Consider the following 23894-nt stretch of genomic DNA (forward strand, 5'->3'; position numbering starts at 1 on the left):
GTCGCGGAACACGAGGCGCGCGCGCTGCGGCCAGCCGCCGGCGGCGGCGGCCCGTCCGTCACCCTCCTGCGGGAGCGAGTGTACTGCGTCACGCGCTCCACACTCGTCATTTGTGATATAACTTCTGTTATCTGTTTGACGCCGTACTGCACCATGTTCACCAAATTAGACCTTGACTGATTGCAAGACCAACGTTGCCGGCTTTTGTTGACCCTAAAAATTTAAACATAAAAATATAATCGTTACTATTGTGGTAGTGTTAATGGAATCAGTGAGGGCTATCGTTTTTTGTCTCACTAGATGGCGTACTGTTGCGTGAGGTTTTTTAGTATGGCTTTTAAAGTCTGTTATTACGGGCGTGAAAACAAAGTTTAGATTAAAATAATATTTAATACACCTTAAAACCGTACCATAAAAATATCGAGCATTGCCACAGTGTTCCATGTCCCCGTTTTGTTCGGAAAAAAGGGAGGACAAAGGTTTTCCGAAGACAAAACTGTCTCAAAACACAGATATTCATTTGCCCCGGAACGCATATTTGCCATAATAATTTCAGATATTGCAAAATATTCACAAAATTTTCTAATTATAAATAAACCCGCATAGCTCACCCAAAAACTATAAGATTTGACATTTCGGAGACCTCACGCTACACTAGCGCCTCTAGTGGTGAATTCACACGCGATAGCCTCATTAAACTTTGAATCATTTACCATCGTTGAAGAAACAGGAAAGTGTAGGCCACGACGACAACTACGTAGCTGAGATAAGCGACAGCCAGATAGAAATGCCGTGTTTGAAACTAATGTTAAGTACCTAAAAAACAAGAAAAAATAAGTACAAGTTTATGTTAAAAAAAACATATTTAATACAAGCTTTTTCTGACTGTAGGTACTTATTGTTGACTTGCATTGTCATCCAAACTACATCCGCATTAAATTTAAGTCGGTAATATTAACCATCGAGGAGTTCCTTTCTGCGGAGACGATCCTGGCAGGACCACCAAGATGTCACTACGAGATTATTGTATTGTCACCAATTTACGTATGCCAAATTCCAAGTCGATCGGACAAATGAAAGTGGGTCAAATTTAGCTTCCAAGATTTGACCTAATCTATTCTATTACTTTACTTTATATAAAAAATTGTTTGTCTGGCTGATTCAGCATCCATCGCCCAGCCGAAACTATTGGAACCAGGAACTTGAAATTTGGCAGACATAATTATACACTACTTACTTACACTGTACTTGTACATTCTTTATTCCTGTGTTCTGTTATTTTCATGTGTTTTTATGTACAATAAAGAGTTTTACAATACAATACAATACATATTTCTTGAGTCATAGAGATCCACTAAGAAGGTTTTTTTTTTTAATTCGACCTCTAAAGGGGTTCAAAGTTTGTATGTAAGTCAGTAATTTTTTAAGCTAGAGCGCTGAAACTTTTTTTTTTACAAATAAAACAAACACGTAATTCAGCTATTTTAGAAATTCTACCCTTAAAAGGGTCAAGAAGGGGTTGAACGTTTGTATAGAATTCTGATCGTTTATGAAGTTGGTGCTTTCCAAAAACGTAGGTATTTAGGATAATTTTAAGAAATATAAATTAATCGCTAGCCCGCGAGGGAACTATGACATTTTCCGGGATAAAACTATCATTATATCCTTCCACGGGACTCAAACTATGTGTATACTGAATTTCATCTAAATTGGTTCTGCAGTTTAGATATGAAAAGGTACCGAACTGAACAAACAAAAAAGCAGACTTACAAACTTTCGCATTTATACAGGGTTATTGGTAATTCGACGTAGGTATTCCCGTTAGGAGGTTTATGCAAAAGTGAAACATTTTTGAGTTATCATGTTTTTTAGCTTTTTTCAAAATAAGTCAAAAATGCAACATCAGAAATTATTTAAAAAAAAGTATTAATTTAAATCTATTTTTTTCTTGTGATTTATAAAAAAGATTAAACACTGGTTATTTATCAATATTAAAACAACAATTATCGGTCCAAATTTTAAAATGCGAGACGAAAAACGATATTATTTCAATATTTTTCGAGATTTTTTTCCACTTAAATGCCTAAAAAAAAAAAAAAAAAAACTATGAAACTTGGCTTGCAGATTATTTCTTGTTATAGCGGCCACAGTAATACATAATCTGTGACAATTTAAGTGTCTATACTCAACGCCGTATATAGATTCCAAAAAAACTACTCATGTGATGCCAATAAAATGAAAAAGTTTTGCATCAGTAAGTTTTAACTTTTCTAAGTAATGTACATAACGAACGACCCCCGTTCCGGGTCGTACTTAGTCCAGCGGGTCTCGTTGGCCATACAACGGGGCAATGCCGCTGGTGTAATGGGTACGTTTGGGCCAAGTACGATGCGGACGAATATGGAGTAGTTTTTATTTTACTTCATTATATAATTTATTCTTTCTTTTTTTAGATGTACATAAGTAAGTTATTTATATTTAATTGTAAAGCTGAAATTGAATGCAACTGCATAAATAATAATTTAATGTAAATATTAATTTCACCAACAGATTTATGGTTGAGACTGTTTTGTAGAAGAAAAGTTCATATTACAGTTGTAATACTTCAGGTTTAAACAACATTTGGATACTATTAATCTCATAACCTGCGATATACTATGTATTGATATTTTGGATATGCACATAAAGATATCGACCACAAACAACGTATGGAAAACTATGGTAAACATGGCGGCCACAGGGCCACCATGACTTGTCCAATTGACACTTCATTCGGCATCTGGGGGCTACCACGAAATTCGAAAATCGAAGTTCGAATAGTATTGGTATCTGACTCTCGTATTAAATAACAAGCGTCAGCGGGATGGCAAGTTACGAAGTTCGAATTTTGCACTTAACGTATGGACTGAAGTTTGGATTGATCGAATGTTTTCTATACTCGTGGTAATTTTCATTCTTGAGTTTTTGTTTCCTGTTAAGTTTTCTGTTGCCGGTACCCATTTAAGGTCTAAATAAAACTAAAATATTATAAGACTATTTTTTTATTAATGTGCATGAGTTGGTTACATCTGGAACGTCACAATGATAATGACTTCTTCTTCGTGATCTTTGGTAACTTTTTTGACTCTAAATACGGCGTTGAGTATAACTATTACGGCTCAAAAGATAGAGCCCTGTGACAGATGGACAGACAGAAGGACAGCGGAATCTCAGTAATAGGGTTCCGTTGGCACCCTTTGGTTACGGAACCCTAAAAATAATTATTTGAAAACTATTTTTTTTCTTAACCTGCCAGTTTGCTTCCTTCATTGACTTAAGTAGTACGCATTAGACCAATCAATTTGCAAGACATTCAAACAGCGATTTTAAGTTTAGTTCGAATACGAATTTCCGCCTGCTTCCTTTGTGACCTTTTTTTTTTCAGTTTTTTTGAAATAAGTTTCTAGTTGTTATGCATTGTTTGAGAGCTAAGAAAACGATCATGTTTTAAAATAATCATCAAGCCAAGTTTCATAAAATTATTTTTGTTTTTAAGTCATTTTAGTGGAAAAAAATAAAATAAAAAATATTGAAATAATATCGTTTTTCATCTCGCATTTTTAAATTTGGACCGATAATTGCTGTTTTAATATTGATAAATAATCAGTGTTTAATCGTTTTGATAAATCAAATAAAAAAAAAATGATATTTTAATTTCATAAATTTTTGATGTTGCATTTTTGACTTATGTTAAAAAAAACCTGATACTTAACTCGAAAATGATTCACTTTTGCATAATGCATATGGGGGTTAAAATTATCGCAAATAGGCACTCCTATCAGCTCCTAACTGGAATACGTCGAATTAACAATGACCCTGTATACTTATGCCTGATATGTTTAGTGAGAGTCCGAGGCAGATTTTTTCAAAACATTCAATTTTGTTTGTTTATTCGATCGTTTGTTTTCACGGGTAAGGCTACATTTCCACCAAAGATGTGTGAGGATGCGTTGCGAGGAATGCGTTTGTCAAGAACCCACAGAAACGCTTCATTTACCTAGCCGAGCTGTTTCCACTAAAGATGATCAGAGCGAGGATAGATAAATGAAGTGTTTTACTCGTATTGGTTCATGACAAACACATTCCTCGCAACACATCTTCGCACATCTCTAGTGGAAACGAAATCTAATCCGCTGGCTGATTTTGATAAAAAGGAGATATACGTTACTTTTATGTTGGGATTATTATTATTTTTATGATTGGTTAGTTGGAGTAATTTTGTATTTTTTTTCAACTCCAAACTTGTTACTTTTACTGTCATCCCGTAAAACCATATCGAAAATACAAACTGAGACATTATTATGTATCATAGTGTTTCACGCGAAAAATTAATTCAACGCGGACGAAGTCGCGGGTGGAAAGCTAGTATATAAATAAAGATATAAATAAACAAACAGGGCAAGCTAAAGAAAAGCTTGTAAAAATTAAAGGGCGTCTGGTTGGATGATGTAAAGTAAGTATATGATTCTACGACCTGAGAAAAGGAGTTTCCCATTTTGTATGTATAGTCGAGGTACGAATTATGTTTACCTTCACTATAGCTTGTCGATATAATGTCGTGTAAAACCTTTGGTCAGAATCTTGAACAATGACAAGGTACTAAAGCGTTAAGATATCTTTGACGCCGCATGGCATAGGTACTCTTTCTTCAGTTGTCAGTCACGCTTTAAATATTGTTACTCCTAATAAGTATATCGAATTCTACAGGTTACTGACCATGCGGCGGTGTGCACGTCTTGCTTGGCGTCGAAGTGCGTGCGCAACATGGCCTGCGCGCCGCACGCGCGCACCGTCGTCAGTCCCGCCATGCTAGCGGACACGTGAGAGAACACCGGACTGCGAGTGACGCCCTCCACCCTGCGGAATCAACACGCAGCTGAGAATACTGCCACTATAGATATGCTATGTGATAGCAGCCTGACTGGAATCATGAGACTAGTCTCGTGATCGTGATCATTAACGACTGGAAGGGTGCCGCACCATACTTATCCCAGTATCCCATAGTGTAGTCCGCAGTAAGCGAATGAATTTGTGTTGTGCGTTGGTGAGCTAACTCGTACTGCCGCCTGCGAGTCGCGATATAGCAACTTCACGTGTCTGTAGCGGTCCAAGTACGTGTCAGTTTAGTCGTCTATTACTCATAGTAATTCTTGCAAAGAATGTACGCATGTGTCGTGTGTCGGAAAGGTAACGATCCTTATATGATCAATTGATCATACAGGGATCGCTGATCAATTGATCATACAAGGATCAATTGGATCAGCCTTACAGGCAGAAACTAAAAGATGGAAATTCTGATAATTATTGACTAGATGCGAAACGATGAGTCAGTTAGGTAAATTCAAAAAAATTCACGAAGGTCGTGGAAGTGGTTTGTGCTCTGTCGGCAACTGACAAAATGTTAGGTGCCTACTCGAGAAATATTTTATTTGTGTATCACTAAAGAACACATTACTCACAGTTAAGCTCAATGAAATAAAGATGTAGGTACTCTGTAAATAGGTAAATCATAAATATTTGACTAAGCTAAAATACAAAACTAACAGTTATAACCCACAGCAAACTTTTGAATCCACATTTCCAAGCATTGACATTAATTAAAATGACTTGCCAGAATTCGTGTTGAAATTATCATGAGCTGAAACTGAGTCATTGACCACAGCTTACTGATAACAACACATTTGTAGCTGATGCTTCAAGCTCTAGTAAGTTTGTACTTATATTTTCGAATCCACCAAAATTTGGTTACGGAAGATGGTAAAAAAAAGTTGTACCCTAAAATACCTCAAAAAAAACCTATTTACTAATTGGGTGACACTCTTTCCTGGCCCGGATAAAACCGACATGGAAATACCGGCCCTGTTTTTTGTGTACACACGCCCATGGATAGAAACTGACAGGGCGTGTACACGAAAAACAGGGTCGGTATTTCCATCCCGGTATTATAGGAAGAGTGTCACCCAGTAAATTTACTGTCAAAATATGTTTGAATAATTCGGTTTACGGCCGCGGTGATAAATTTTGGTGGATTATTGAAGAATATATTTGCAAATTATATTATGTAATTATATTAACCTGACCAAATTTTTAATGCAAAAAAATTGCTTATTTGAATTAATGTTGATTTAACTCAGAGCGAAGGTGTTAGGTGACTGGGGTATGTTATGATTTTTTCTTAATTAATGGGGTCGGGACGGATATGCTTGATGTTAGGTCAAATACATCTCGTCTCGGTCTTTGGTCAGTCTAGCTGAACTGAACTGTTGAATAGTCATTGTCATGTGTTGTGGGAAATTGGGCTTTAAACAAAATGTATAGTGGGTAAAATTTAGTTAGTTGAGATTTTTTTTTACCGAAATCCGTAGTTTCGTAATGGCTATGGAACCCTATCTTGGGTGTGTCCGACACTCTCTTGGCCGGTTTTTTACATTATTATTTTGTCGTTATGCTCTTAGTTCTTTCCGTACATAAAACAGAGGCCATATTGCCTAACGTTTCTGATGCTCGCTGGGAACTCTGTCATTTGATTGCGATCGCGAGCGACAAAAACTTTAGGCCATACGCCTCAGGTTTCACTGTTTCCTACTGCTTCGTTTTGTTCTTGTTTTCTCTAACTTACCTTTTAATAGCCTGCGCCGTGCTGAGGTAAACAATGGTCCAGAGCCACATTAGGACACCGCAAACGGCGGTCGTCAACAGCATAAAGGGGTTGACAATAGCCACCATCACCAAAATACCCGCCATCACCATCATCACCTAAAGTGCAAAATTTTATATCTATTACCCAGTGTAGGCAATATTATTTATGAAGAGATCCTAATTAATAATACAAATATTTTCGTTAAAATGTGTAAAAAATAAAAATTAAATCCGGTATTTAAACTGAGCTTGCACGCCAGCTGCCCTATCTATATAATAGACCAAAATAATTACAGGCCTCTAAATACCTTATATGAATGTAAAAACTCGCGTGGAGGTGGTTACGTACTTTCAGGAAATTTTAATCTATTTTTTTTTTGTCTATACTTAATAGGCATATCCTGTAAAATTTTAGATCCAGTTGTTTCGGAGATAATTGGCGGTCTTTTTACCCGACTGCCCGAAGGAGGGTTATGTTTTTCGAGCGTATGTATGTATGTGGGTATGTATGTCCATTTCTTTGGTCCTCGCTGCAGCCTAAACGGCTGGACTGATTGTAACATATGAGGTATCAATGGATTCGTCATAACTGTCGGAGTGACATAGGGTAAGTATATAATATTTCAATATGGCGTCTGCGAAAAAAAAATATGGCGAAGGAATAAAAAATATATTTTGTATTGTAACAAAATGGGAATCAAATGAATGCTAATAATTAGCCCATTCTAAATATATATGGGTTATAATACTTTTAATCTACTATTTTCACAGAAATATCAAAAAAAGTATAAAATAAAAAACATTTAATTTAAAAAATCAAAAACCCGACTGCCTTAAAAACTAAAATGAAGAAAATACCTCTTGTGGTCTAGAACTCTGTCAAGAAGCTCATTTAAGGTTCAACAGTCGGGACCCATTCAAATCGTAACCAGTTTAAAAAAACTTGGTAATGAGAATGAGTCCCGACTGTTGAACCTTAAAAGAGCTTCTTGACAGAGTTCTAGACCACAAGACTTATTTTCTTTATTTTGGTTTTTAAGGCAGTCGGGTTTTTAAATTTTTTATTTGATTTGATGTACATATTTGTCTCCGTCCCGAATAGCAGAATAACTATGAATAAAACATTAAATAAAAAAAAAACAAAAACCCGACTGCCAAAACTAAAAGGAACAAAATAAGCCTAGTGGTCTAGAACTCTGTTAAGTACTTAGCTAATTTAAAGTTCAACAGTCGGGTCGGGACCCATTACTAAGAGTTTATGAACGTCGCGATTTAAATGGGTCCCGACTGTTGAACTTTAAATTAGCTACTTAACAGAGCTCAAGACCACTAGGCTTATTTTGTTCCTTTTAGTTTTGGCAGTCGGGTTTTTTGATTTTTTTAATTAAATGTTTTATTTAATTTTCTAATTTACCCCATAAAAGTGCTCCCCCTCCCGCCATTTTCAAAATACTTTTATTCACGTTACACGTCCGTCTTTGGGTCACAGACGTAGATGTGTGAACCTAGTATCAACTAAATCGGTCAGTAGTTTTGGAGTAAATAGGCTGTGACAGACGGACAGGCAGATGAATACTCAGGTTATTCTAAGGGTTCCGTTCTTTTTCCTTTTGACCCTAAAAAAATTAGGTAGGTATGTAGGCTCGATCGACGTAAAACAATTTTTTGCAAATCATCGATTTCACAGTTATCGATGACCTCATGAGTTATTGACATCCTCAATAACGGTGTGATAAGAGACCAGACGAAAACACATATTTAAGTAACTTATGCCTGTATAGTTAACTGTACAATATATCGTTTCCCCGCATGTAACCTAATTAAACAAAGCTTGTGAGACAATTCCACGATTATCATAAGATAAACGCACTATAAGCAGGTACTAAGGAACAACAAACACCTGTATTTTCTATTAGTCTACTTAACGAAAGAGATTAAGATAAGAATATCTCATGAAAGAAGTATAAGTAGATTGTACAGCGTCTTACAACTATAACTCGTACTGTAATGGTCACCTAGTAAACTGAATTTCCAAATGTTGTGCAATTTCTGTTGACATGTGTCGGCGTTAACTTATTGCACAATGGCTAAAAAAGTTGAAACGTCGCATAGATACATAATCTTGTAAAGTAATCATTAATAGGGAATGTTTTAGTTTAGAGTAAAATACATAGCAAACTGTTAGAGAGAAAATTTAGTGTTGGTGTACTTACCTGAATGCTGTCCAAGTACATCCGGGGTAGAATTTCGTCAACTATGCCCATGTCCTTCGAGAAACGGTTGAGGATTCGGCCGGAGGGGTTCGTGTCGAAGAAGCGCATTGTTGCGGAGAGGATGTTACTGAACATCTGGTTATGGAGCTTGATGGAACTCCGCATGCACACCCTCAGAAATAGCACCGATCTAAAATGTACGCGTGATATAACATAACATTTATTAGGTACAATCGCCATCAGATATTTCGGAGCGGCCAAGGCAACCTTAATAATAGACTGCATGTGCCGATATTTTTGACCACCTTGGTCGCTCCGAAATATCTGATGGCGACTACCAAAGAAATTTTAAGATTTATTTAGCTACTTATGCAATCGGTATCTGTTTGAGTAAAATAGCATTTGTTTATGACTACGATTTCAGTGGGATGAATAAGTTGTTGGTATTAAAGTTAGTCTACTAAAAAAATACAAGCATAAGTAAATTACCTTCCTGTCGTTAAAAGTATACAACCAATAATGCCGATGGCCCAAATATAAATAAAGAATGATGAATCTTCCGAGCTTCGGAGGGGCGCCAAAACGATGGACGCATTTTTCAAAATTTCTGGCACAAAGGTCGAATTTGGAACTTCAGTTGTAGCTTCAGATATCGCGGTGCTAACATTACTAGATAAAGCTTGGGCCAATGTGAAATTTCTCGCTCTTTCCTGTTCCGAGATGTCGCCTTCAACGTTGTTCATCCTGAAGCAAGAGTTTTAAGTCTGGTTATAGCGCTTGTGGCTTAATGAAAGGAGGAAATTAGGTATGGAGGGTTATTTAGTTAGTTACACACAAGGTCGTCGTATCGGTGTGACTACTGAATGGGAAATCAGCGTAGGAGAGATGTGTACGCATCAGTAAGTGAGACACAGCAGGCACCAGCCGCCGCGGGCGCGGGAGTACTGCGAGTACACTGACCCCGACACGCGTTCTGCAAACACTGTAGCTGTGTGGGGTACGCACCAGTAAGTGAGCCACAGGTCGCTGAGCGAGGTGACCACCTGCGCCAGCACAATCGCGAGCACGGTCAGCAGCAGCAGGCACCAGCCGCCGCCAGCGCGGAAGTACTGCGAGTACACTGACCCCGACACGCGTCCTGCAAACACATCCATAAATTCATGATAACCACTTCTATAGATACAATTTCACTCTTTCTGACAGGTACTCGTAGAATATTGCTAGGTGGTATTAGCATCGTGAGGTACGTTTCGAGTACAGTCTTGCTAGTTATACCAGGTGCGGCTCACTCCCGTGATTTAGTTCTCCTCTACAAGTATATAGATGTCTGGGGCTCCTCCCTAGAGTGTGCTATTCAGGGCTTGCCGCGCACTGCCTTGGAACGCCCGCATGACGCACTCACTCGCGCTTTATTTTATTTACTTCACAAGCGAAACGAATGCGTTTTTACAAGCTTTTCTTTTGACTTGCCCTGTTTATTTATTTCTATATATTTGGGTCGAACCTTGGTAGTTAAATTTAACCCACTTCCAGTGGTTCGATTGACTTGAAATTTGGCATACTTATGTTAATCTGGTGACAATACAATAATCTGGTAGTGAAATCCTGATAGACCGGCCAGGGTCGTCCCCGCAGAACGGAACTCCTCAACGGTTAATGGCATCGACTTGAAATTTGGTCCGGAAATGTACCTAGCTTAGATGACAATGCAAGTAAGTACAGTCAATAAAAAGTGCAGTCAGCAAAAAAGGCAGGTGGTAGGACCTGGTGCAAGATCCGCCCGGATTGCTACCACCATCTTGCCCGTGTATAAAACAGGTTTTATTTAGATTGGAATGTGTCGTATTCGTATTTTATGAGTAGGTATTGTTTTTAATAATTTTATATTGCACAGCCAGGTGCACAGCCAAAGACGCGTCCACTTCGTTCGACAGCTTTGTGAAGTAATTTACCTCTTTAAAACTTAGCTATAACCCAATTTTACACCATAAAAATGTCCTTCGTTATTTTTATAATTGTTTTAAACTAGCTTTTGCCCGCGACTTCGTCCGCGTGGAGTAGTATATTTATGAAGTATTTAATTTATTTAGGATACCTATTTTGCCAATTACAGCACACAGAAACTTCTACGGTTTACTAAAAATAATCTATTTTAAAACATTGCTATACATATAAACTTATTTTTTTTCTTCCACCCATCCATCCATCCATCCATCCATGTTTTTTGGTAAAACATAAATATTTTGCGGGAAGCCACATTTTAGCAATACGACGTGTATTCTAACCTGTCAACATAAAAGGACTACTTAATTCTTCATAGTGAACTCTTGACACCTTACGTCCTATATTGTAAGTTAGGTAGGAGGGTAGCATTATAATTAAGACGGCACTTTTACTAAGCATAGCTACACATATTTCCGATGAATATACTTATAGTAATTTGTTTGGAATTCCTTAAGAACTTTCATCCCCATATTTTCAAGTAAATAGGTTGAGATTTAAAAAGCGCCGGAACAAATGTTTTTTAGGGTTCTGTAGCTCAGAAGGAAAAAATGGAACCAAAATAGGATCACTTCGCTGTCCGTCCGTCCGTCTGTCTGTCAAGACCCTTTATCTCGTAAACGCGCGGAGTATCGGTATCTAGTTGAAATTGAAACCCTAAACTCAGGTCAATAGTCCCGAAAGCTATGAAAAAATCAAACTTCTAAGTCAAGGCAATCAAAAGCTAGTCATTAAAAAGATGTTTTCATGTAAATCACCATTAACAGAAAAAGTAATAGGGTACTTCCGATTGTCCTGGAAACTTGGAATTTTGCATAAAGGTAGCTCTTATACATATAGCACAATAAATAAGAAAAATCAGAAAAATAAAAATTTTCAGGTCTGACTGTCTATGTCAATAAGCCATCTAAAATGACCCCACATTGCGTACATTTTTGCTTGAGATTAGAAGGCTCTGCTAACACTGCATCATCCCCTCTGCTAACATCACCTTGCAGGTAAAATTTTCAAAAACGCTTGAATAAAATATCTATTTATTTCTTATAAGTGCCCAAATGCCAAATTTCATAGAGAACCATCGATTTATCTTCAATAATGACGACCTTCAATATAAATTTTTATCCCCTATTTCACCTCCTCACAGGTCGAATTTTCAAAAAAGCTTAAACAAATATCTATTTATTTCTCATTTAGTGTCTAAATGCCAAGTTTCATGGTTTTATCTTCGACAGCAACAAACTTCCACCTTATAAACTTTCATCCCCTATTTCAACCCCTTAAAGCCTCTTTTTCGCGATAAAAGATAGCCTATGTTCTTTCCCAAGGTCTATTCTATCTCTGTACCAAATTTCATCAAAATCGGTTCAGCGGTTTAGGCGTGAAAGCGTAACAGACAGACAGAGTTACTTTCGCATTTATAATATTATAATATATAGTAAATAGTAATTATAGTATATATAGTATACAGTAAATATATGTATTGTAATAGGTCTTTTACTGCCAGTAATAGGTGATGATATAATAAGTTTTTTTTTTTTATTATCTTTAATTGTACTTGACTGAACTTATGCTGGTCACGGCCAACAAATTGTAATAACCCTTCTAATGGCCTTGTGATTTTGAATCGTCTAGTGGATAGGAACCTACCTTATGCCCAGCAATAACTAAGTGCTTTTATTTGAGAATTAATTTGAAAAGCCTACAGTTGTGTTTCTAATGTTATAATTAATTAAGCAGTACCTAACTTCGTGATAATTTTGACTCTAGATTGAACTCTACTGAACTTTAGGTGAAACTTTAATTACTGAGATGTGAATTTAGATATACTAGTATGTTTAGACTGGATAGTTCTAGAAATGGATCTTTCAGGTTACCTAGAATAATCAGTTTGGAAAAATGAGAGGAAATATTTTCACTACGGATAGAGTTTGTGTTTGTATTACTTCTGAATCTATTTTGACTTAAAACTAAGTTTAATACCGGACCCAGGTCCGGAGGACGCTACCTCCTTGCCCTTCGTCCTTTCCTTCGCACACCAGAGCAATATATCTCTATGGATATGTCAAGTTGTGATTTACTAGACTAAGCACTAACTTTCGGTGCATTCAAATCAAAGTATGGAAATACAAACACAATGTTTTGTAACAAGTTGAATCTAATTTTAGACTTATGGTTACTTATTCTATGCTTATATTAGAATACTCTATGAGATGCTTAATTATAACTTTGATAATTAGTTCAGGAATGAGTTTAGACACTACAGCTATTCATTTACTATAGGCACTAGTATCTCTTAATTTAGATTATGTCTTATCTATCTTAGATATATGGAATGTCTAATTTGACATAATTTTATTTTGGTATAATTACTAATCTCATAGTGACTTTCACTTATTTTAATGAGCTATCTACTTAGTCTAATTTTCTAGTTCTACCAGCATTTGGCGTTACCAGAGTAAAGCAGAAAGTAAGTACCGATTTCTATACTTTACGCCCAGAACACAAGCGTTAATAATAATCTAACTAGCTTATAACTAGATAACCCTTGGGTGTTCAAGATAACCTCTGTATTAGGTTTTGGACTCGTCTATGACTAGTTTTGTCTCAATTCATATATTTTAAATGAACAATAAACTGTTTCAACTATCAATCCTTAATCAATTATGTTTAAATCGAGATCGAATGAAAAGTACATAAATTTCCAGATAGACTGTTGCCTGGTATGTGTCAACGTAAGCTATCGACCGTAGTCAGGATTTCTACATCCGTTCACTCAATGTAAGTAGGTACGACAACTAAAACAGATAGTATGTATTTATAACACGAAAGACTTTTGTATCTTAATTGATAGATGGTCCAAAACCCTCTACGATTTTATCTCTAACTTATTACTAGATATAATTTGATGAGATCTTAATCAAAGTATGAATATGATGTTTGATATTAATTTTATCAAAACAAAGCTTATTTTAGCTGGCAATCGTAATTCAAATCGAAATTAGATGATAATTGTGTTAAATATTATTCAGTAAGTTATCTGGCATTTAATTGTCCACTTAGCTATGAGATCGTGTCATATCAATTCCCGCTTATTCATTATAGGAAAGACAGCTAAAATATGTTATTGTTATTTACTCTTAACAAAATGATCAAACCGTATTTTGGTTTTAAATTGAAGTCAACTTACTAATTTTAATAAAGTTATTCGTAGTCAAGTTCTTATGAACTAAGTTTTGTATAATGAAGTTTTGACGTAAGTACTTAAATAAATTTTATGTTTTATTCTCTTTTCTTAAAATCTAATTTATGCCTTAAAACTATGTGTGTGCGAGTTTAAGCTTTCCCTAGCTCTGTGTTGGAGTTTAGCAATTTGGAGGAAAACCCTCATAGGTGAACTAATTGTGTGGTGAGTTAAAATAGTAACTTTTCCCGGTGTAAGGAAACGCTACTCTAGCTAAGCCTATGAACTTCCCTACCTATATAGCCCTAATAAATCCTACAATTGTACTTTAAGCTTGCCTGAGGCCCCTACTCTCTGTCTGTGATTAGCAAAACTAGAGAATTAATCCCACATGTACATTTAGTGTAATGTAGAAATTCACGGTGCAATGAATTTCTTCTAATCTCCTATCAACAATGATGGTGTGTATACCTAAAGCCCTATCGGTCCCTAAATGGTGCTGAGCTCCCAACTTTCCGAAGGAAAGTCCCTATGACGGAGAGCCCCGCGGAACAGCAGAATACCTAACGTTGTGCATAAATACGTAAATAAATAGGGGACAGGAATTCTGAGTTTCTTAAGTACAACCAAGCGTCAACAAGACACGCATTCACTTCGACGAGCGCTACTTAGTCGTTACAAAAGACAAACAGAATCCACTGGTGGCTGGTACGACAGTATTTTGCCGCTGAAGCCGCCACAGCTTCAGGAAGTGGAAGCCTATTTCGTCCACGGTTGTCACCGTTAGGTGTCAGACGATATAGACGGACTTAAAGCTCAACCAAGGTACGTTATGGAGGAACCAAAGTCATTTCCATTAAGTTGGGAAAAACACAGAAAAGTTATGGGTTAGTACAAAATATACGTAGGCTGAAATGAAACGCTATAAAACGATCACTCCACACTACAAGAACAAATAAGGACTTCACCGCCACAAGACCGCAAAGATTCCCTCACAAGATTTTCCGAATGAAAATCAGCACTAAATATTTCACAAATAATTAAAAAACCAGAGAGTTAATCATTATTCCGCAGATTAATGATCAAGACCCCGACACTTTACTTCCTGAAGAAATACTCACATTTCTTGTAAATTCAAAATTAATTCAAATTAAATAAATCAAAAACCCAATTAAAATTAATGAAATAAAATTAACCGATACTATTGACTCTAATTTGTTAACAAAATGGCGCACAGAAACTAAACCCCCGACTAGCAAAATAACGGTGTTGACTCTACGAAATCGAAATCCATCTGGCTCCCGCCCTTTTTGTGTCACCTCTATTTATAGCTTCTCTCCCGGGACCTCTGGTATTTTCGCGCCAAGCGACCAAACGACGCCAAGCTTACCAAGTCGACAACGTTGACATTGCCAGCTCTCGCTTTTTCTTCTGCCAAATCCTTATCTCAAAATAGCCAAATTTTACCGTAGAATTTATTTTTGAACTAAAATTTCCTATTTATCTTGACACTATCCTAGCTTAACTATTCTAGTAAATACGTTTCATTTTTATATTGTGCTACAACAATAATTTTCAATAAATATTTATATGTATTTGTCAAATACTTCAATTTTACCTCAACGTTTTAATTTTCTTAACCTATCTAACAATAATCTTACTTCTAATGATAATTTTCTACTTATTACTCCCTACACTCTTTGAATATAAATAGCCAATTACATACTTCTATTGTTCGTTATAAAATAGCTAATTTGCCTACAATTATTAACTGGTATCCCCAATTCGCGCCGTTTATTCATAGTTTCCTTTGTCGAAATACGCCACTCAAAATTTGCTTATAATTTCGCCACGTTCCTACTTTAAGTCAGTGCGACAGAGTACTTGTAATTTCGTCTTAACTAAATGTGTAATTACTCTGCTAATACTACTCCGTTTTGAATGAAAACTTAAATTTATAATAGATAATGAACCAATAATCTATACTATGATTACGTAATGCTTGCATTTTCGGTTTTTCTTAACTTATTTAGCTAATTTCGACAAATTGCCCTTTCCATGATGCTTTCGTTGATATTTCTTTAAATTAACCTAATTATTAACATCAAATGTATCTAAGATCTACTCTAGACTAATACTAATGATTCTATTACTATATCAAGTCTATTTTTGATGAATTTGTGACCATATTTCTTGTTTTTAGATAAAATTTACATTTCCATTACCAAAAGCGACCTCTATAATTCCCACGTGAAACTAACTAAATAGCCTCCCAGGTTAATCTGCCGCTAAACCCAGTTCGGCATTAGTTCACTAATTTTCCATGACGCCTACCATTAATTCCTTTAATTGACCATAGATGGCGTTTTTTTTACATTAATTATTATACCCGAACAACACAATTCTAATCTCCAATTAAATTTAACATTTACTCATTAAATTGACTGCTAAATTATCCCTGCTTTAATTACATCGACATTCTAATCTCAATTACTCTATTTAACTGTCTTTGTCGACATGTTTTTGTTTCGAGTTTCCATCAAACCTTCATAGATGGCCCCACTAACAATTTTCTACTAATTTATTCCCAGTGACGGTCGTGTGACACATCCGAACCGTTACAGCTTTTCCCCTTGATAGACTAAGAAGTAGTTAATATACAATTTAACGCCCGAATTGGTCTATCACACTTATGTCAATATTTAAAATTTAAAATAAAATTTTATTAGTCTTTATAATTGAAATGTGTTTTGTGTGGTGTGTTTTTAACCAAGCTAAGACTATCACTATTTCTAGCCTACATTTGAACCAGTGTTGAAACTCACAGATATGAACACAGTTACAATCCAGTCAGAATGTCTAAGACTCTGCGAAAGATCTTGGTTGTGAGGCAAGATAACTCTAGTAGTAAATCGTATCTCAGCTTCTAATAAAAGCATGATAGCAAGTCTAACTATCAAGTCCTAGTAGAACTACGATTCTCTCCTTAAGCCCAGGCATTCCTTTCGATTATTCACTTACCAGAAGGTCAAAATGCCCAATCCATTTGCCTCCCAGTCCAGACTTAGCCTTCAATAATGACTTCCTAGTCTTGGAGCATGTGTAGTGTAAATTTTAGTTCTGTCCACTAGTAGAGTACTAAAATCCTTGAACGCAGTCTACAAAACTGATTTTGCCTACTGGCCTATCCTAACACCTCTATCAAGAATTCTAGTTGTAAGTGTAATGTGTTCAATTATAACTACCAATAAATGATCCGATTGTACTACAGAATTGTTAATTATTCAAGACCCTCATTTCCTTAGATATACTTCATCTCTTTTCAGAACCCCCTCACGTTGGTTCTAGCATATAATATCACACAACATTTCATCACCACTCTTTCATTTTTTTTTGTTTCATTATTGCTCGCTGTCTTGAACAATCAATAACCCCAATTAGTATAACCAGACTTCTTTTGTTTTACTCTCAAAATTATTTCTTAACCCCTTTTTTTTTTCAATGATAGTTCCCATCAACATTATTTTTTCCTACCCTATCCTAATCATAAATATCCTTCCCATTTATCACCTTTTCCTACGTGTTTGTTTTTTTTTTCAGGTACTTAAGCCTAATATATACATATCATAAAATCTACTCTTACTGTCTACATATTAACTACCAAACGCTTATAATATAATTTGCTAAAATTTCTAATACTACTGTAAATATTCTATCTACTCTTAATTTAGGTCATCAATTTAGATACCATAATAATTATATTTTCTACACTCTTAACTCAGCTCTAAACATTAATTTGGCAAACCACCCAAATTTACTTTTGCGTTTCGCTTTCCCCCTTTTTAATATCAAAATGCGTTTATTAACCCATCTATTATTATAGTATCTAACTTGCTGGTAAATTTGACTACTCGGCATTAACTTATACTTATAATATATTTCTTCTCCTTTTCCCCTCTTTTTTTGAAACTTTAACTTAGCATCCTTTACTCAATTTAAATTAATAAATTTAAGACCCTTTAAGATTCATTTCCGAACTTCAATCTATATATTTTTTTGTGAACTAACCATTACCCTTACTGTTAGCTACCGACCGTACGTCCGTTTGAGTCACCTCAAAACACGCAAATCCCGTTATAATTTTTCTACAATGTGACTAACTTTTCTTCTCTACGGCAACCTCTCAAATCAAATGTCAAATCCTGTCAAAGCAAATCGTATCGTATATTGCCGTTTAAATAGACGCATTCTTAATTACATTAACGCTATGTTATTAAATTTAATTTTAAATTTGTACACTAATTATTAAGAAGCTAATCTGCGCGCGCATCATCAAACTCTTCCTACTATCTCAACTTTAGATGCTTACTTTGGATACTTTGGTAACTAACTAAGTGAAACGCTGCGTGGTTCAATCGTTTGCAAGAGGAAAAGAATTATAATGTCTGTCACCAGATCCGATAAATTGTTGCTGAAATTTCCTTGTCCCTATGATCGCTGTCATGTCTCTTTATCTGTAAAATTGGGATCGTCGCGAAGAACGAAACCCAAGGTCCTGCTGTCCCACTAATGTACTTAATTGAAATCTCTACTGTAAACCTCATCTTGTCTGACATCAACCGAAAAGCCGGAGCTTACAATCGCAAGGTGAATATCGTAATTTTTTCTTATGTTTCTACCAATCTAAAATGTTGTTATTGTCCTACCAAATGTCAATGCTAACCGTCTACATTTTCTTTCAGATTCAACACAATAACGACATGGCCCACAACTCTGTAATAACTTTGGCGAATGACCACTCCGAGGAAAATAAACTTCTATTCTTTTAACTTATATACAACTGGCGCTTACTCCCTTTTTCCTTCCAACATTGTATAACATTTGTTCTAGTTAATGTAAATGCTGCAACATAAGGTTACACTATAATTTACTAGCTTTTAAGTTTAATTTCCCTGCTTACAATTTTTTATTACTCAGTTAATAAATAATATTTAATATAGACCTGTAATCTAAGCTAATTTTAAGTTAAATTAATTTTTCATTTCTATTTGTATGTGTTTTAAGGGTGATTTTACTTTCAGAATTCCGTACCGCCTCCCTCTATCGTTTCCCCTATTTTCATACCAACAGCTAATCCATTGATCACTCACAACACCGCATGATTTTATTTCTATCTTAATTACCCTACTTGTCTTAATGTAGTTAATTAAATTTATTTTAAACACTACTAGCATAATAACCAACAATTAACAAAAGCTAATCTAATTTAAATTTATCCACTAATTAATAAGCATTGTACAGGTGGTTTAACTGAAATGTCAACCTGTATTCTAATTAATCTCTATTTTTATTCTTGTATTTTAATTAATTTCAACTTGATACAACTTATTTTATATAATTCAATGTGTTTAATAACTGGTGGCAACCTTATTGGTTAATGAAAATAGTAACTATGTTTAGGTTTAAAATAATGTACCGTTTGATCCCAAATAAATATTAAAACATAACTAAATAACTTATCTTGTGTGTCTGAGAATCTACTTCACCCATTTGTTTTTTTTTCTTTCTAATAGGTTTCACTGGTAGTACCTAGACTAATGTATTGCATAAAATTTTCCCCTCATCTCGTTGGTATTGGGTTCTACTAGAACATACATTTTTATAAGGATTAGTAGCTTTTACATATGACCCTTCATTTATGCTATTTATACTTATGCTTCAAACTTCTGTACATACTAATTTCTACATATTGATTTCTCTCATAAGTTGTACATCTACCTTTCTATTCATTCCTGTCACTACAATTCCCGTTTCCCCTGTCATAAAAAATATAAAATGTCATTTTTCTATTCTACATATCTCTTAAGCATGTTATTTATCCCTTTATAATGACTTATTTCCCCTGTTTAAGCATTTCTAATATGATTTAAGAATAAGAATAAGAATATTTATTTGCGAAAATGTAGTAGTAATACAGTTGGAGAAGCGTTTTTGAGTGCGTACATTTTACTTAAACAAGCATGCAAATTTTTGTTATAAACTATTGATTTGTACCATATTAAATAACACTAAAATACTATATTATGTCAAACTCAGAAGATGAAATTTAAAGTTATTCGCTTATTGGATCAAAATAATTATTAATGCCATAATTAGGAGTAGTGCCCACGTGCATGTTGTACGGTTCAGACGTGTGTCATTTGCCTTACAAACTCACAAATTATATTAACTTTTAAAATTCGCGATTGGACAGGTGCCCAAATTTTAAATCCTGCTTACTCTTATTGAACTTTTATGGGCTAACTCCTCCCAGTGGGCGTGCCTTGAGTGAGACGACAAGTTTTGAGTGAACTCCAACTGCAACAACAGTGATTTGTGTCTGCCGCGGCTGGGATTTGAACCCAGTGCGGCCGTGGAACGGAACGACTTGCAGTGTGCTGCGCGGGCGCCGCTACCGCTACGCCAAACGCAATCTCCAGGCGCGCGGCGAAACTAGCGAGCAAGTGTGTATTACCGTGCGGCGGGTGACTCATCGTGCTTCGCACGCGGCGCGCTGTAGCGAGCGCGGGGCCGGGCGGCCGGCGCCGGCGCTGTGACTGATCGTCGCATCTACATGGAACGGCCGGCGGCCGGCGCATCGCTGTTTTTCGCCTGATATTTTATATTTGCTTGCGTTCGGCTTTCTTCGATATTAATTTTAGTTGATAAATATATATAAGTATTTTTCCATTATAAAAATGAGTTGCCTTGGCTGTCATAAGCCCGTAGCGGCCTTAGAATTGCTCGCTTGTATGCTTTGTAAGGGAATTTACCATCACAACTGCGTTAATATGACCAGTCCTTATTATATGGCAAATCTACAAGAGCTAAAGAGATGCTGGCGGTGTCCTTCATGTAATAATATTACATCGCGAAGAAGAGGCGCTGAGGAAACTCCTGTTCGGGCCATTCATCAGAAAGTAATGAGCAAGCCCCTGATCGATGTGCACGGGCCGTCGCTTGTGAGGGCCCTCGATCTCAATATCACCTCGATTGCGGGCCCCGACCAAACCGCATTATCTAACGTCAATGATATGTCCTGCGATGAATCAATACTCGACATCACAAATGACTTTGAGGGTTCAAGTTTAACTCAAAATGAGCAAAGCAAAATATTAATTGCACCAAGAATCGCCAGTCATGATACCATTACTTACAAGGATTTTGCTGCTCTTCTTGATACAAAATTATCAGAAATGAGAAGGGCGATAAATAGTGACATTAAGGCTGAAATTGCGAACCTTAGATCCGATTTCTCCAAAACCACGGAGTTATTAACTGCTCGGCTGTCCGCATTAGAGGGCGACGTTGTTGCGTTTGGGGAAAGGTTACACACCTTAGAGGCGGAGAACTCTTCCTTAAAGGCTGAAATAGCGAAGGTGAGGGACGCGGATGGAAAGACCTGCGAAACCGCGGCCATGGGTGACACAATCGCTGCGCTTAAGTGTGAGCTCAATGAACGGGACCAGCAGGCTTTACTGAATGACATTGAGATCTCTGGCGTACCCGAGACTAAGGGAGAGTCGACTGTGCATATCGTTGTAAGCATCGGTATGAAGCTGGGAGTGGTGATTGAGGACCGGGACATCGTTTTCGCGTCAAGGGTCGGTCCGTTGCACATACAGGATGACTCTGCTAGTAGCAAATTTACCTCTCGTCCGCGCCCTATTGTAGCGCGCCTGGTGCGGCGAGCCCTCCGTGATCAATTCATAAAAAGCTCGCGAGTACGACGCGGAACCACCACTGATGATCTTGGCTTGCCCGCGCATGAGTCGCGCAAATTGTTCATCAACGAGCGATTAACGAGGACTAACCGAATCATCTTCGGGAGGGCGAGGGATTTGGGTGGAAAGCTGAACTGGACGTATATTTGGACCAGGGATGGACGAATTCTGGCAAGGAAAATGGATAAGTCTAAGGTGTATCATATTCGAACGGAGAGTGATTTGTGTCGTGTTTTTGAGTCTGTTTCGCTTTCAGGAAATAATATGTAACATCAGTTTGCCTATTGTCCTCTTGCATGTGGAAAGACTATATTTTTGTTTTTGTACTTTATGGCATTTTGCAGTTGCTGAAATGTACTCATCTGGTTATTATTTTGTTGTCATGAATACTTGCAATTTGAGCCATGTGATATGTTTTTGTGCCATTTTTATGTTTATGTTTGAGTTAATATGCCTGGATCCGGAACCGAAATTTGCCCAATTCATAGTTCACACTCTAATGTTATTTAATCGACTCTCGCTGCCTCGTTCACTTTTTGCCACTTTACTCGCTGTTCAATTAATTCCAAACATTGTTATTTGTCTTATATCTAGTGTTCTTTTTAAAATTATTCTTTCCCTCATAGTCACATGGCGATCGGTAAATTAAATAAAAAATATTTTAAGTTTGGAATTTTTAACGCTGGTTCTATTTGCAATCCTCGAAAGCATAGCGAGTTGATTGTGGCAATTGAGCGCCATGAACCTTGCTTGATAGCTATTAATGAAACATGGTTGCGGGCAGGAGAGGAGGCTCGGGCGCCGTCAATACCTGGTTATAAATTAAAGCACGTACCGCGTAAGCTTGGCACCCGTAAGGGCGGTGGTGGTATAGCTTTTTACATCAAGCAAGATATTAACGTTCAAATATGTAAATATCCTTCTGTGCCTGATGTTGAGCAGTTGTGGGTCAAGACAAAAGTTAATTCATTAGTTGTCATTGTCGGTACTGCTTACCGGCCGCCCTGGCTTAGCACTGAAGTCTTTTTAGATGCACTAAATAGCACTTTAACGTCCTTTTCTAAGTACGACTATATTATCCTTGGAGGAGATTTTAATATTAATCTTTTGGATGTCAACGATTCGAAAAGCAAACGTTTAAATGAATTTATTAATTACCACAATTTGCAAAACCATATTTCCCAGCCGACGCACTTCACCGATCACAGCTCCACTCTTATTGATCTCATTCTCACTGACGCTAAAGTTCATAGCGTCGAGATCGACCATGTAGCGGAGCTTGGTGGACACGCAATGATATTCGCGGAGTTGTACATCAAAAAAATAAAACCCTTACCGAGGACGGTACTTTGCAGATTTTTGAAGGACGTCGATAAGGCTGAATTCGATAAAGATTTAAATCTTGTTAATTGGGAGGATATATACACGTTACAAACAGTAGAAGAAAAGGTTGCCCTTTTCAACACATACATTCTTGATTTGTTTGACAAACATGCCCCGGTACGAAAATTTACTCTAAGATATAAGTCTAAACCATGGTTAACCACTACTGTCCGTTATATTATGAGTATTCGAAACAAAGCAAACAATAAATATCGTAAGAATAAAACACAAGCAAATAAAGAAAAGTACAAAATTTTAAAACACCTCGTAAATACCAGTCTATTTTATGAGAAGAAGGCCTTTTTTGAACAACATGTCAACTGCAATCTAAATAATCCTAAACTATTGTGGAAAAAACTTAAACAAAACGTAGCGAATTTCAATAAAAAACCAGAACTGCCTCAACACTTTAATAATCCTACTGTTATTAACAAAACTTTTATTGACGTGCCCGGTAGTAATGTCGTAGAATTATCCACTCTTACTTATTTTGAATATCATCGGCATAGTAACTCTAATTTCAAATTAGTCACTGTTTCTGAAAATGCTATAGCCAAAGTTTTACTTAGTCTACGATCGAACGCTTTAGGTCATGACGACATAAATTTTGACATGATTTTAATGACTCTTCCCCGCACTTTAAGCATTATTACTCATTTAATAAATTTTTCAATT

General features: G+C 36.4%; 1 protein-coding gene across 1 annotated transcript in view; it reads right to left on the reverse strand.

Moving 5' to 3' along the window:
* Positions 1-23894, reverse strand: part of LOC141428250 (probable multidrug resistance-associated protein lethal(2)03659) — a 40302-nt gene that overhangs the window by 5525 nt on the left and 10883 nt on the right. Inside the window, exons 2-6 of the mRNA XM_074088133.1 lie at positions 9897-10029; positions 9381-9635; positions 8892-9081; positions 6659-6795; positions 4756-4896 (exon numbers count right to left, since the gene is read on the reverse strand). Coding sequence (XP_073944234.1) covers positions 4756-4896; positions 6659-6795; positions 8892-9081; positions 9381-9635; positions 9897-10029 — 856 coding nt within the window. The remainder of the gene's footprint in view (positions 1-4755; positions 4897-6658; positions 6796-8891; positions 9082-9380; positions 9636-9896; positions 10030-23894) is intronic.

This window comes from Choristoneura fumiferana, chromosome Z (assembly GCF_025370935.1).
Source record: "Choristoneura fumiferana chromosome Z, NRCan_CFum_1, whole genome shotgun sequence".
Lineage (NCBI taxonomy): Eukaryota > Metazoa > Arthropoda > Insecta > Lepidoptera > Tortricidae > Choristoneura > Choristoneura fumiferana.